We start from the raw sequence: 15,598 nt of genomic DNA, 5'->3' as shown, positions 1-15,598 counted from the left end.
GCATTTATATAAATTCATTTAGCTCCTAAAGAATAAATGAACTAAAAAAAAAAAAAAATGCAATGAACTTATATTACCTTCTTAGACATCTGTTTTGGTAGACTTATCTTCTAAAGAGACATTTACAGACAACTTAGAGTTACCATTTGACCCCTGCCCCTCAAGCTAGCCCTTGGTAAAGGGAGAGTTCCTTATATTTAAGTTTTTACAAAGCAAAGCAAATCCTGGGGCCTTCTCTCAATTACTTATACTGTTCTAATGTTACACATAATTAGCTTAAATGTTTGAATATCATATATATTCCAGCAAGGTTTGACTTTTTCATTACTTTTGAAATCAGGGGAAAATAAATTTAAAAAATAGTTGATGGCCGATGATGACAAAAATCTCTCAATATTAATTGGTTTCTGTTAATACCCATGAGCTTTTCAGTAATGATTCCCTTGGGCATCCCCATAAGTATACCAGGGCTAAGGCTCAGTGGAAGCAGAATTTTTGTATCCATGTATAAAAACATTTGGGGGAAAAATCTACACATGCTGTGGAGTACCTGCTGGTTGCTCAGCAGTGTAGGAGTACAAAACCCATAAATGGAAGTCCCCAAACTAAGGTGCCTGTGTGTTCCCAGTCAGGCAGCATGTCTTCACTTCCGCCTTCACAGCGACATGCATGGAGTGGCTAAGAGGGTGATCTGTGTCACCAGATTGCCTGGGAACAAAGCCTGGCTTTACCCCTTCACAGCTGTAGGACATCAGAGGCCACTTAGTCTCATGGTGCTTCCGATTTCTTATGTGTAAAGTGAGGGTGATAATAATCATCTGTAAAAATGGGGGCTGGAACAATTACATACTTAGCAATACCTAGATCCTGTGGTTGTCATGAGAGTAAATGAGTTAATCTTTGCAAAGTGCTTAGAGCAGAGCCTGGTATGCAGTCAACCCACTGCCTAACCTCTATTGGTCCTCGATCAGAATTCCAAATGCTGCAGTGTATTTTTGCCCTTTAAACATTTTGTATGGAATTAAAATAAATGCACTTGAAGCACCACAGACTCGGTTAAACACCAACTCAAACCGATGATCTGCGCTGCGGCGTCTGGGAGCACCCAGATGGCCGTGGGCGATGCTTTCTTAGCAGCAGAGCCCAGTGGAACTGAAACAAACGTGCTGTCTGAGCCAGTCTGGTCTGCCTTAGAGAGAAGACTTTCCGGTGGTCTCCATAGTCATAATAAAAGGTTTTCTCGGGTAAACCATGGAAACGCCGAAGCGAAGGCATGGTCACCGTCTCCACCGGGAAGGAAAGACTGCCACTGAGAAAGCGTGGACCTCCTCAGCCGGGCTCTAGGCAGCTAGATATTCAGTTGGGCAGTTTTCTGGGTGTTTTAAAGAATGTTTCTTAGGGAGACTCTGAATCAGGAGCTAGAACAAGGTGCTTACTTAAAGACACAATTTAAAGAGCTTCCCCTTTGCAGCCGATTGATGTTTCTCTCCCCCTTCCTCTCTCTCTCTAAAAAATCAATACAAACACATATATTTTTTTAAGTTTTAAAAAACAGAGCTTCCCCATTGCTTTGGAATTATTACCACAGTGAGGCTAAGAGGAGGGAGGGCACTTTGTGAGCAGCGGGTCCAGGTGACAGGAAGGTGGGGGGCCATGGTAATTCACAGGGCTCTGCACTTTCAACCTAGCTCAGTGCCTTGGTACAAGGGGCCTAATAGAAGCAACCTCTGCTCTTTTCTTTGTCTAGATTGCTCTTCCTCTCCACTCCAGCCTGCCTCATTCATTCATTCATTCATTCATTCATTCATTCATTCATTCATTCATTTTTCAAAGTGTCTATTAAGGGTTTACTTTGTGCCAGGCACTGGGGATATCGTTGTAAGAATCCTTCCAGCATCACTACAGAATCATCCTTTAAAAATTAACATTGATGAAATGTTTCTCAAACCTCTTCACTGTCTTGTCTTTACTCCTCTCTCAATCAGTCCTACCCACCCACCCCCTTCAGATGTTCCAGTGCATCTTACCCTCTAAAGAACCTGTGGTCAAACTCTCTCGCTCCTATTTATGTGGCTTAAAGTATTACCTCTCCCAGTATCACTTTATTATCATTAAAGATGAAGCCATATGCCTCTCCCAGTGAAAAGTATAAAGATGTGATTTAAGAGCTAAAATAGAGCTTGGAGATCGTTCTGATCAACTGATCATCACTTTGTAGAAAGGGAAACAGCCAGAGCTCAAACTCAGATTTGCCATTCCCGGCCCATGGCATTTGCACTGCGCTCTGCTGCTGAGTCCAGGGAGCCTGAAGCGGGCTGACAGGCAGGCGGTCAGCTTGGGCCGTAGCCTGGTTTCCTTGAATGGGTGGTAGTCATTCGCATTCCAGCCTGGAACTTTGGAACTTTATGAATGCAGTCAAATGATTGGGTTAAATGGACTGAATCCTCACTGGACAGAACCAATACACATACAGCAAGGTTCTTTTAAAAATTCAATGTTATTCTTCGTTGCTTCTGAATTTAAAATAATACATGCTCAATGATTAAAAACTTTCTCACAATCCAGGCATCTACATAGCAAAAGTGAAGGATTCCAGCTACCCCATCAATAGTTTTCATGTCTCATTCCAGAACTTTATGCATCTATAGACATATACCTTCCTTCCCTGGTGGGATTACAGTCTATATACTGGCCTCCAACTTCTTTTTTTCACTTAGGCATCATTTCATGTCAAATCATAGAGATCTATCTTATTTTCAAAATCCCCTGCATAATATTTTATTGTCGGTATGAACTATCATTTATTTACACAATTCCTTATTGATGGACATGTAGGTTGTTTTCAATTTTTGCTATTCTGGGCAATGCTAGATTAAATATCTTTTTCCAGTTGTGCAGTGGGCCGCTAATATTTCCAATTTCTATTTCCTTGGGAGTTGGTAAAAATTCCTAATTGTCCACAGCAAATATATGTGTGGGGCCATTTTACATTCTTTTCTTAACTTTGCAGAACACACAGATCCCCTTGTATGTGTCCTGTGCACCCTGAACCAGAGGTTGCTTTATATCAGGGCCCTGCTATATTTTTTGCAGAATAGTTCCTAGGCCCTGTCATCATTCCTTTCCGAGGACATTCTCTGTCCCACACCCTGCTGCCTGCTTTCTTCTTTTCCAAATGTAACCCAATGTCACTGAGGTCTCTAGGAGACATAGGGAAGCTACTTAAACTCCAATTCATTGGGCATCTGGAAGTCTCCCTCTCATTTCTGAGTCTTACTTACTCTTGTTTCTGCTTCTTCTATGAGTTCAGACAGGCTTCTCATGCCTATCCCTCACCAAACCTGGACATGAAGCTTCATCCTAGCTCCTTGAAGAATAGTCCATTGTGAGTCAGTGTTTTGATGATGGAATAGGGACGTGGTCTGATTAAATGGAGTAAATCCATCCACCTTTTCCCCTTCTTGCACCCCTCATACTGCACTGCCTCCCCTACCCTCTGGTTCCCTGGGCAAGAGCCTCGCTGTCACAAGGCACCCTCAAGAAGGAGAATGCCTCATTTTACAGCCCATCAGGCCAGCCTGTCTTCATCAGCCCCATCTCCCAAATCTATTGATTTTAAGTCCTTCATCTTGTCATGAAAAATTACCATCTCTTTATTCCAGAAGCCCCGGAGCTCCAAGTCTCTATCTCTGACCATCTCAGCAGCTGCTTCTGCGGTTAGCCTTCGCCTGGGGTATGCGAGGCCTGGAGTTATACTCCTTTGGGCAGGAAGTGGAACTCCCCCACTGTTGAAAGAATCAACCTGGACAGCAACCCAAGCATGGTGCCTCCCCTATGCAACCCTAGTGGCAGCAGTAATTCAGGACTTGCTGTTTCATCATTTCATGCCCACTCTCCTTTGACCCAGCCTCCTCCAAGCTTGTGCCCAGCAGCCAATTGTAGTGTGTGCTGATTTCTGGGGGAGGGATGTCCACTGAGGAGAAGTTAGCATGAGAACTTTAAGACACATGGTGCCAGACAATAACTGAAACACATGACTTGGGAGTGATTCTGGACTGGCCCAAGCCACCAGGAAATCTCTTCATTCAACCACCATGCAGTAACTGAGTTACGGAGACATTCCCCTGAATAGTCTTCTTGAGCAGCATTTTTTTTATTACTACGAAGGTGGACAGTCACAGCTTCATCAGATGGTCAGTTTTCTCCGTGCTGTTTCTTGCGCAGTGGACAAGCAGAAGCCCTTTTCCTTCTTTTCTCTTTTCCTTCTCCCAGCTGAGTTGTCTCATTAACTTTTTCTAACAATCTTATGCCATGGAGTATCATTCCTCCACTTAAAAATGGAAAAACTGAGTCTCAGAGAAGATGTGTAACTAAAATCACACAACTAGTCAATAGTGGGCTCAGAATTAAAATCAAGCTCAGAATGACCCCAAATCCATGCCCTTCTTCACAAAATAGACTGTCCCTGAGACGGGAACATTCCGACTCAGTTCCCATTCCTCTGTGCCAAGGTTCATTGAAAAAAGTTTCCCAATCTAGTTGTAATTTCCAAAACTCAGAAAAACAACATAATTAACTTAAAAATAGGTTTTAAAAGTCCTGAACTTTTACACTTGAGAAATCTCATATTCATTAGAGGAGGTGGAAGACATAGAAGACTTTTGAGAGTGTTTTAAAGGGAATTAGCCTGGCCAGTGTGGCTTGGTGGATTGAGTGCTATCCCATGGACTGAGAGATCCTGGTTCGATTCTGGGTCAGGGTGCATGCCTGGATTGTGGGCTTAATCCTCAGTAGGGGGCGTGCTAAAGGCAGCAGGTCAATGTTTGTTTCTCTCTCACATTGATGTTTTTCTCTCTCTCTCTCTCTCCCACTCTCTCTAAAATAAAAGAAAAAGAAAAAGTCAATAAAAATATAGTTTAAAAGTAAAGAAATAAAATTAAGAAATTCAAGAATTTTGGAGGCTGACAGCATAGGCTTGTTTGTTTTAGTATTTTTATTTTTATTGTGAGAAGAAAACACTCCTAAGAAATGTATATGGCCCTGGTCGGTTTGGCTCAGTGGTTAGAGCATCAGTCAGCAGACCAGAGAGACTGGGGTTTGGTTCCTGCTAAGGGCATGTACCTTGGTTGCAGTTTGTCCCTGGCCCTGGTTGGTCATGTGGGTGGCAGCCACTCGATGTGTCTCTCTCTTTCACATCGATGTTTCTCTCTCTCTCACATCAATGCTTCTCTCTCTCTCTCTCCTCCTCTCTCTCCCTCCCACTCTATCTGAATAAAAAATGGAAAAATGTCCTCGGGTGAGGATAAAAAAAAAAGGGAAACAATGTAGAAAAAGGGGGCATGTGCTTTGGAAAGAAGAAAGGATGTGCTAGTGAAGGGACAGATTAGACAGATAAAACAGATTAAACTCTGGAGTTGGAGGTTTAGCTGCTCTCTGGAGCAAGTGAGGAGGTGGGAGGGAGGAAGACAAGGGGCAGCCTGACCGTGAGGGGAGAAGGCATTTGGGGATGGACACTTTCACCCGTTTAGTCACCCTTTGGGAGATGTCCCTTAGACTCAATGTCTGAGAGCGTGAATCTGTTATTTGTTCTAAACAGAAAGATCAATTCCCAGGTATCATTTTGTTGCTGGCTTTTTTGTTCACGTATGTGAGCATGATGCATGAAGTACCACTGGGTGAGTGTTGAAGCAAGGAAGTCAGGAACTGAAAATACAATCGCAGGAATCTGATTAGTATTTTAGAAGAAGAAGAGTACTGCAAATAATTTAGTATAGTCTTGGAAGAAAAAAAGGGACTCATAACTAAGCTTTAACATAAAATGCATTTATTTTGTTTATGACTGCAGCTTACTTCATGCTTTTTTTTTCCTGCAGGAGCCTTGCAAACAACAATCTCCAGACACTCCCAAAAGATATTTTCAAAGGCCTGGATTCTTTAACAAATGTGTAAGAGGACCTGATTGATTAATTAATTAATTTGCGATAGTTAACGAAGAAGCCTGGTATTGTTGATTAAACATTTTAATTGGCTTTTAAATTAAATTAGAATTTCAGAATTTAAGTTGGCTTGAAGTTTCAATGTACTTGGACTAATGTTTGTCTTCTGTGGTATTTACCACTGAAAATTGTGAAAATGTAGTGACCAGACACTCCTTTGACAAAGCATGTATCTGTATGGGAGGAAGTGATGATAACAGACTTTAAGGGGTGGGAAGAAGAGGCCCAGACAGAAATCTCAAGATGCCTTTTTTCCCATGAGGTCCAGGAAATGGGGCCACGAAGGAAAAACATAAAGGAGTCTGGGAAACTGACGGAGTAGAGATGAAAGTTTACACCCATGGGTTGGTCAGTCAACAGAGAAATGGAGCAGGAAGTGGGGGAAGGGAGGAAAGTTTGCCTTTTCTCTCATTAGACTGAACAACAACTCTAGGCTTAATCCCCAGGAATTTGGCTTAAGCCCCGGGAAGGGAATGAATTTAATTATTTTTGACCCCTTTTCAAACAAAAGGGCTTTCAAACTTTGACTTTTAAGCCTTAGAGTGAAAGATCTTTGTAAGGAATGTGTATATTTTGCTGTAAGCAAAGCAAGTAATATATGCCTAAAGCTCTCAGAAGCAATTTAGCTTCAAGTGCCTCCCAGAACATTTGAGAGGTATTTAAATGCCATAAGGTAGAAAACAGGAACAAATGAAAGGATAGATGAAAACAAAAGATTTCTCATTACGCAGGTACTTTGCTATAGACTATTCAGAACAACTTTTCCCCAATAACAAAAAATCGGAGTCAAGTATTTTCTCCTAAACCCAGTATTGAACTTCAAAATCAGTAAGCTAATGAAAAACTTTCTTTGTTCCTTGTAGTATTCCTCTAGCCCCTTCTCCATGCTGATCACCCCAATTCCTGAATGATGGTTAATTTCCAAGAGAGTGCCAGGATCAGGACACTTCCGAGAAAGTCTTGAACAGACCACAGTTATCTGCTCTGGCTTACAATAGCCCTGAAAAGTTGACACTTATTATTCTGGGTCAGAATATGCTTGGGAGATGAGGTCAGTACTGGGGATGTCTTAGAAGTTAGATGACACTCCATGGCCGACTTGGGGATACAGTTTATTTGGGGACCCTCTGGCTAATCCTTATGTCAGCCTGTACCTCACACTAACAAAAAATAAACTAAACTAAACTAAACTAAAATAAACCCACTTGAAATGGTCCTAGTCTCTCCAGGGAATCCCAGAATGGGGTTGGCCTCTTGGGCCCACTTTGATATGCCCAAATCAAGAATATCTGATAAGTACAAGAATCTGTGCCAACTTGTCTGTCAGTGGATTTCTTGGTGTTCTTGACTGTGTCCCCTAAAAAAATGTTAAAGCTTCAACATTTAAAAATTATTTATGTGCTGTGTGAAGAGTAGGCAATACATATTGTAGGAATTCTACACATATTGTGATGAAGAAGGGTTTTAGAAAAGAGATGGAATTTATGGACAACAGCAATGCAAATAAACACAACTTGGTGAGTTGGGATCATATGTGGAAATTTAAACTATCTAGCTGTATAGTTTATTAGGAACATGAGCTATTGCATGTCTGCGTTAACTCTGCTGTGTCTAAGTCATTTCCTATTAAAATTGAATTTGTAGACCATGAAATAAGGTCAGGATTAATTATGTCTGTGAGGAAAAAGAAAAGCAAATAGCTCACTTGATTTAATTAAATATGATACAATAATCACTACATGCTTTCCTCTAGATCTGTGCTGTCCAATATGGTGGCCACACGTGTGGTCACTGAGCACTTGCAATGTGTTCCTAGTGTGACTGAGAAACTGACCTGGAAATTTTACTTACTTTTTAAAAAATTTAGTAAAAAATTATATTTAAATTTAAAAACTGATTCTCAGTTCAATTATTGGAAAACGTTTATGTCTGTTTGCAATAACTTTGGTGCATGGATCTACTTTTTTAACTGGAAATCTTATTAAATCTAAGAACAGATTAGGTATTTCTGATGAAAATTTAGCATCCAAATTGAGATATGCTATAAATATAAAATACACATTAGACTTCAAAGACTTAATATAAAAAAAGAATGTAAAATATTTTATTAATAATTTTTATAATGACTACACATCAAAATGATACTATTTTGTATGTATTGAGTGAAATAAAATATACTATTAAAATTAATTTCAGTCTGGCCGGTGTGGCTCACTGGTTGAGCATCGACCCATGCACCAACAGGTCACCAGTTCGATTCCTGGTCAGGACACATTCCCAGGTTGTGGGCCTGATCCCCAGTGTGGGGCACGTTGGAGGCAGCCAATCGATGTTCTCTCTCATCAATGTTTCTGTCTCTCTCTTCCTTTCTCGTTCTCTCTCTCTCAAGAACCAATAAAGGAAAAAAAAATTAAATATAATTAATTTCACTTGTCTCTTTTTACTATTTTAATGTGCTTATATAAAATTTTAAATTACAATGTGGTTCACATTATATTTCTATGGACAGCACAGCTCTAGACCCAGCTACCTTTGAGTCCAGAAGAGAGTAAGTTATGAGGTCCCTTTGACGGGGGTGGCCTGCAAGGGTGCACTGTGGTAACTTTGAGCCCAGAGTGAATGTCAGGTTCGAGGTAGATCATGGGGCATTGTGCATATGGTAATTGCTGAAATAGAAGTCATACTTGTGAAGGTAGGCCCCTCATAGAGCAAAAGCAGCTGAAGTTTGTCTTTCAGGGACCTGAGAGGGAATTCATTTAATTGTGACTGTAAACTGAAGTGGCTGGTGGAATGGCTAGGCCACACCAACGCAACTGTCGAGGACATCTACTGCGAAGGCCCTCCAGAGTACAAGAAACGCAAAATCAATAGTCTCTCCTCCAAGGATTTTGATTGTATCATTACAGGTAATGTATTTCAATTCATTCGACCTCATAAAATTAAAAGAAGAGATACATTTTTGTGTGTGTGCAGGAAATGATACTTTTTATATCTTAACACCAACTAAACAATTTAATCTTAAAAATATTAAGACCCATTAAAACTTCATGCATTTAAAAGCAAAATAAAATGGTCGTTTTACTATTTTTCTATAATAAATGTATTTCTTATGGACATTTGAGATCTAGCCAAGGAGCTAGACATTAGCACACAGTTATTCATCATCACTTCCTATTTTTGCAGAATTTGCAAAGTCTCAGGACCTGCCTTATCAATCATTGTCCATAGATACTTTTTCTTATATGAATGATGAGTATGTAGTCATCGCTCAACCTTTTACTGGAAAATGCATTTTCCTTGAATGGGACCATGTAGAAAAAACCTTCCGGAATTATGACAACATTACAGGTATGAGAAGCCTAATCGTATTTTGAGTGGAAAGTCAAGCTGTTTGGGCCTAGGGGAACAGAAAAAAGATGACTGATATTGGGCAGGCTTAGAGACATTTAAATACCAAATCTACCATTTACTAAGTCACCCAGAATTGTTCCCTAAACCTTAATTTTCTTACTGGAAAACTGGAAAAATAATACCTAACTCACAGCATTGTTAAAGATAATGCAAGTGTATATCCAAGAAACTTAGCAGAGGACCTAACTTAGTACATATGCAATAAAAGGTGGATAATTTAGTGAGTCTCAAACTTTGTTGCACAAACATTACTTCTGCAGAATGTTAATTTATGCCTATAACAAAAAGGGTTTTGTGGTCCAATAAATCTGTGAACCACATCTCCCTCTTGGAGATTCATAATAGTACACATTAGAGGCTTCGAGAAGTCCTGCAGTGAGAAACCAAGCCTCTTTCATGTATATTTTACATTTAATTTGACCATGGAAGCCATTTTTTGTCCATGAAAACTTTTACTCAGGTGATCTCTTAGGTTCCTTTCTCATTTTAATAACTTAAAAAAATTTAAGTCATAAATTATAACATGGGGCACCCTGTGAAATATTTACATCAGCTTTAGCTTCTATCACCTTTTTTTAAATTTTTTAAAAAATTTTTTATCCTCACCTGAGGACTCTTTTGCATTTATCTTCAGACAGAGCGGGAGGAAGAGAGAGGGGGTAAGAGAGAAGAGAAACATCAACGTGAGAGAGACACATCGACTGGTTGCCACCCACATGACCCCAACCAGGGCCGGGGACAAACTGCAACTGAGGTACATGCCCTTAGCGGGAACCAAACCCGGGCCTCTCTGGTTCGTGGTTCAACACTCTAACTGCTGAGCCAAACTGGCCAGGGCCTCTATCACCTTTACATCTGCTTCTAAAAGCTCCTAGAAAAGATTGAGAAGGCCGTAATTAGATGTTGTTGGTGGTCATCAGCCCCATTGCTCAAAGGATCAATAGGTCTGGGGTTTGCTTGAGACTGAAGTGCCCAGACGAAGGAATCCCCTCAAAACAGACCCTTCTAGAATCCTCCTTCTTTCTCAGGGAGAAAGACAATGCTTCCCTTTCTCCCTGAGCGCCCCCTCCCCCTCCCTGTTTCCCAATGGATTACAGTAGGGCTTTGTGTAGTCTAAACCAGGTTCTTCTTACCTGTGTACAGTTCATCAATTGCTTTGAATGTTAGATGAGCACTTGAAAGAGAAATGAATCATTTATTTGCAGACTTCAGGATGAATCATCGAGGATGAAATGACTAACGGATGTCGCATAGGCAGTCACCATCCCTTCCCTCACCCCCAGACAGACATTGCCGATCTGCCATGGTGCTCTTTCGGGCAGAGTGCAGACATGGCCACAGCATCCTTCTCAACACAGTTCTCCGCGCAGTCAGGGTTATCATCAGTCAGTCAACGTGTATGCATGGTTGAAATCTAATGACCATCCCTCACCTAGTCCCAACTCTCTTTGTACAGAAGAGAAAACTGAATCCCAGAGAAATTCAGTCATTTTCCCAAGGTCACACAATCAGCTGAGTCCTGAAAAGGGTCACAAATAGAATAATTTGCCTATGGATGAAGTCAGTTAGTAGAAAGAGTTGATGCAGAACTTCCTTCCTCCGAGCCCCCTAGGCTGTAGTCAGAAAAGGCCCAGGGCCTAGATTTGCCCCGACTTTCTTGGGATTTCCTAGAGTCCAGCTCCCTGTAGGAGATCAGAATCTATTAATAAACATTAAACTCTCACCGAAAGGATACTGAGCTAGGCCACTGACAGTCCTCATGTTGATCTCTGATATTTCCCATAGTAACATTCGTGAGCATCATCTATGTACCCCACTTCCTTCTCTTCTCTACTGCCACCAGTGACCTGAAGATTCAGGAAAAAATGACAAGTGGCATCACTTTCCTGTCTCAGGGGAAAGTCAGGTTATTTTAGAGCAAGAAGCAGTCCACACTTAAAACAAACCAATTACAGCTAGAGCTAGGGGCTGCCCAGATCACTACTCAAAACTTCTAGACCCTTGTGGGGTCCAAGATGGAAGCCCTGGAACACCTAACTGCCCGCCCCATCATGATGCTGGTAGGCCGGGGTTTGAATCCCAACTCTGCCTCCTCCCAGCAGCACGGCACCTCTCTGCGTTTCAGTCTACTCGTCTGCAAAAGAGGAGAGAATATTTATCCTTTAACCCTTTGGAAAATTTTAATGAGATGATTTGGCAAAGCACAGAGTAGGTGTACAATAAATGGCTGTTTTCACTACAATGACAAAGATTAACTCATGATGTGTGAGGGAAATCAATGCTTTTTCTCTGCAAGAAATGAGATAAGGAAACTCAGCCTGCAGCCCTGTGTCCTGAACATCCGGTGCAGGTCGGATGTGACATGACGTTTGCATGTGCCAGAAGAGGATGACCATCCAGACCATCCAACTAATCTCTCGTTTGTCTTTTCCCAGGCACGTCCACTGTAGTATGCAAGCCTATTGTCATTGAAACTCAGCTCTATGTTATTGTGGCCCAGCTGTTTGGCGGCTCTCACATCTATAAGCGAGACGGTTTTGCGAATAAATTCATAAAAATCCAGGATATCGAAATTCTCAAAATCCGAAAACCCAATGACATTGAAACATTCAAGATTGAAAACAACTGGTACTTTGTTGTTGCTGACAGTTCAAAAGCTGGTTTTACTACCATTTACAAATGGAACGGAAATGGATTCTACTCCCATCAATCCTTACACGCGTGGTACAGGGACACTGATGTGGAATATCTAGAAATAGCCAGACCACCCCAGGCACTCAGAACACCTCATTTAATCTTGTCTAGTAGTTCCCAGCGTCCTGTAATTTATCAGTGGAACAAAGCAATGCAATTATTCATTAACCAAACTGACATCCCTAACATGGAGGATGTATATGCCGTCAAGCACTTCTCAGTGAAAGGTGACGTGTACATTTGCTTGACAAGATTCATTGGTGATTCCAAAGTAATGAAATGGGGAGGCTCCTCATTTCAGGATATTCAGAGGATGCCATCACGAGGATCTATGGTGTTCCAGCCTCTCCAGATAAATAACTATCAATATGCAATTCTTGGAAGTGATTATTCTTTTACTCAAGTGTATAACTGGGATGCAGAGAAAGCCAAATTTGTGAAATTTCAGGAATTAAATGTTCAGGCACCAAGATCGTTCACACATGTGTCCATTAATAAACGTAATTTTCTTTTTGCTTCCAGTTTTAAGGGCAATACGCAGATTTACAAACATGTCATAGTTGATTTAAGCGCATGACACACAAATTCTGTGGCTGCCATCAGAAACTTTCTACAGTCCATGGTCCGGATGAACTCAATGCATGATGACTCTTCTTATCACACTTGCAAATGAATGCCTTTCAAACATTGAGACTGCTAGAACCAAGCACTACCAGTATCTCCATCCTTAACTGTCCAGTCCAGTGGTGTGGGAAGTTACCTTTTATAAGAGAACATTGAATTGTGTAACTGTTCTTTGCAGTGAAGATGTGTAAATAAGCATTTAATGGTATCTGTTACTCCAAAAAGTAATATTAATATGTACTTTTCCATTTATTTATTCATGTGTTCAGAAACAACTGCCAAATAAAATGTTTACATTTTCTTTCATATCCCAAGGTAATTATTTAAGGGAGTTTTTTTCTCGGTAATAGTGTGTTGAGGAAATAGTTTTATACAATAAGGTTATATTTGAATCAAGACTTTATGTTGTGAACTGTGAAGGTGAAACACTGATATTGAGCACCCTTAATTTATGAACAGTTAATTCTGAACATTCAAAGGTGTTTCCAAAGGTCATGGCTCTTAGGAACACTTTGAGGTAAAGTGGTGACAAATTAAAAGAAAGGTAGGGAAATTTGCTTATTGCAAAAAGACTAATATAAAATAAAGGACAGTAAGACCCATCCTTTCCTGTCCAATAGCTCCAGCTACAGTGATCAATCAAATCACTTATAGGAGAAGCTAAAGCCAAGACTTTGGATTTTAAAAATCCTATTCAGGAACTTTCTAAATGTCTAATTCTAGCCCAGCCAGTGTGGCTCAGTGGCTGAGTATCGACCAATGCCCCAAGAGGTCACCAGTTTGATTCACGGTCAGTGCACATGCCCAGGTTGTGGGCCCGATCCCCAGTAGGGGCCATGCGGCCAATCGATGTTCTCTCTCGTTAATGTTTCTGTTTCTCTCTTCCCTCTCCCTTTCTCTCTCTCTAAAATCAATAATGAAAAAAATTAAATGTCTTTCTAGAATTATCAAATAGCTGATAGAGATTGTAACCTTACAGCACTTGCCTCAAATATACTTGAAACGGAGGCCTCTTAATTTGACCAAGGATGCTTCATTTCTGGAGAGCAATTTTGATGTGTTATTGACATGCTTCAGAGTACCTAGGAGGCTCATATTTGATTTTCTAAATCTCTGCTCCTGGATCACAAGTGTTATTAGCACCTAGCACAATGCCTGCACACTCTGTGGGCTCTCAAAAGTGCTTTCAAAGGTTCACATGTGTCCTCCTGTTATAATAATAAATTTTATGAGGTCTTTTGATCTAATCAGCCACTATTTATTGAGTGCCTAATAAGAACAAGGTATCATTTCTGTGGTACAGGGAGGAGAACTGAGGGAGAGTGAGGCATGGTCCTTGCCCTCTGGGGCCTGAGAAGACTCACTGGGGGTACAGGACATAACGGAGCGAGCAGTGAGTATCAGGAATCATCTGAACATTCCAAATGTAAGTATCACGAGAGCCTCAGAGATGTCTTCCTGGAAGAAGTGGTCCTTGTTTGAACTTAAGGGAAGAAAGATAGGAGTTCAAAAGGGGATCATAACAGAGAAGATATTCCTGGCACTTGGTTCTGCCTGCTGCCTTTACAGAAGTGATCAGAGCGTCTTCCAGCCCATCCCCCCCCCCCACAGTCTTTGACCAAATGCCTGTGGGAAGGCATGGGGAGAGGACGGCAACCCCTCTGCCGGCACATATCTGGCAAACCTGAGTCATCAAAGGTGCACACAATTGTTATAGAGTCTCCCGGAAGCAACACCTCGGGGAGTTATGCACAGAAACCTGACTAGATGGCGAAGATATTAACTCTGACATCAGGGTTATGGGGGAGGAGAAGGCTTACCCTCCCCCGATCCTGCACATGGGGAGGACTGGTCTTTGAAGGTCTTCCTTTTTTCAGTTCCCATTTCCTATAAGCAGCATATATGCTGTTGGAGACACCTGATTTGTAAATACAGAGCTTAACTCCAGCCCTGGCTTTGTCCACAGACAAGCAACGTAACCTCTCTGAGCCTCGGTTTCTTCATCTGTAAAGGGACAATAATGCCTACTCCAAGGACAGTGGAAAAATGAATGCACACGTGGCGGATTGAACTTTTCAAATATCTCCCATCCCACATGCACTATGAGAACTTTGCCCTCATCCCATCAAGAGAGTGCCTGATTCCCCTATTCTTAAATCTGGACCGGTTTGTAACCAATAGAATGTGGAGGAAATAATGCAGTTTGACTTTGGAGGCTGGGTTACAAAACAATGACACTTTTGCCTTGTGAACCTGAACTGCTGCGTAAGAAGTCCTAGTAGCCTAAAGCCACCATTCTGTGAGGAAGCCCAGGCTTTGGTCAACAGCCTCATCTGAGGTCCCAGCCAATAGCCAGTTAACCACCAGTCATGTGACTCACATCTCCAGGAGATTCCAGCTCCCAGCTGTCAGTCAACACCAGCCAACCAATCTTCCCAGCTGAGGCCTTGGATGTTATGAAGCAGAGACAAGCCATCCCCATGATCCCCTGCCCAAATTCCTGACGCACAGAATCTATATGCATAATAAAATGGTTGCTTTAAACAATTAAGTTTGGGGGTGCTTTGTCATACCGGATCAGTACTGGGAATAGCATTTGAAATGCTTATTAGCACTCACCAAGTGCTAATGGGCCCATGCCCATAATAATGCATGCTTTGGGGTCATACTCTCTTTATTGTCTTAATGTAATTCACTGTCATTTTAAAAAAATATATATTTTAATTGATTTTTAGAGAGATAGGAAGGGAGAGGGAGAGAGAGAGAACCATCTATGTGAGAGTGAAACATTGATCAGCTACCTCCTGCACGCCCCCTACAGGGATTGAGCCTGAAAACTGGGCATGTGTCCCAACCAGGAATCAAACTGTTGA

General features: G+C 41.3%; 1 protein-coding gene across 2 annotated transcripts in view; it reads left to right on the top strand.

Moving 5' to 3' along the window:
* The window catches only part of LGI1 (leucine rich glioma inactivated 1), a 37,526-nt gene extending 24,493 nt beyond the window's left edge, over nucleotides 1-13,033 (top strand). Inside the window, exons 5-8 of one of the 2 annotated variants that reach the window (XM_036265349.1) lie at nucleotides 5,874-5,945; nucleotides 8,733-8,902; nucleotides 9,180-9,344; nucleotides 11,843-13,033. In XM_036265349.1, the coding sequence (XP_036121242.1) occupies nucleotides 5,874-5,945; nucleotides 8,733-8,902; nucleotides 9,180-9,344; nucleotides 11,843-12,678 (1,243 nt within the window). In that variant the 3' untranslated portion in view covers nucleotides 12,679-13,033. The remainder of the gene's footprint in view (nucleotides 1-5,873; nucleotides 5,946-8,732; nucleotides 8,903-9,179; nucleotides 9,345-11,842) is intronic. The other variant, XM_036265350.1, reaches the window with a different exon arrangement.
* Nucleotides 13,034-15,598: the final 2,565 nt, after the last annotated feature.

Source organism: Molossus molossus, unplaced genomic scaffold, assembly GCF_014108415.1.
Source record: "Molossus molossus isolate mMolMol1 unplaced genomic scaffold, mMolMol1.p scaffold_m16_p_17, whole genome shotgun sequence".
In the NCBI taxonomy this organism is placed as follows: domain Eukaryota; kingdom Metazoa; phylum Chordata; class Mammalia; order Chiroptera; family Molossidae; genus Molossus; species Molossus molossus.
Note: the sequence above shows the minus strand (reverse complement) of the source record. Positions and strands in the feature narration are given on the sequence as shown.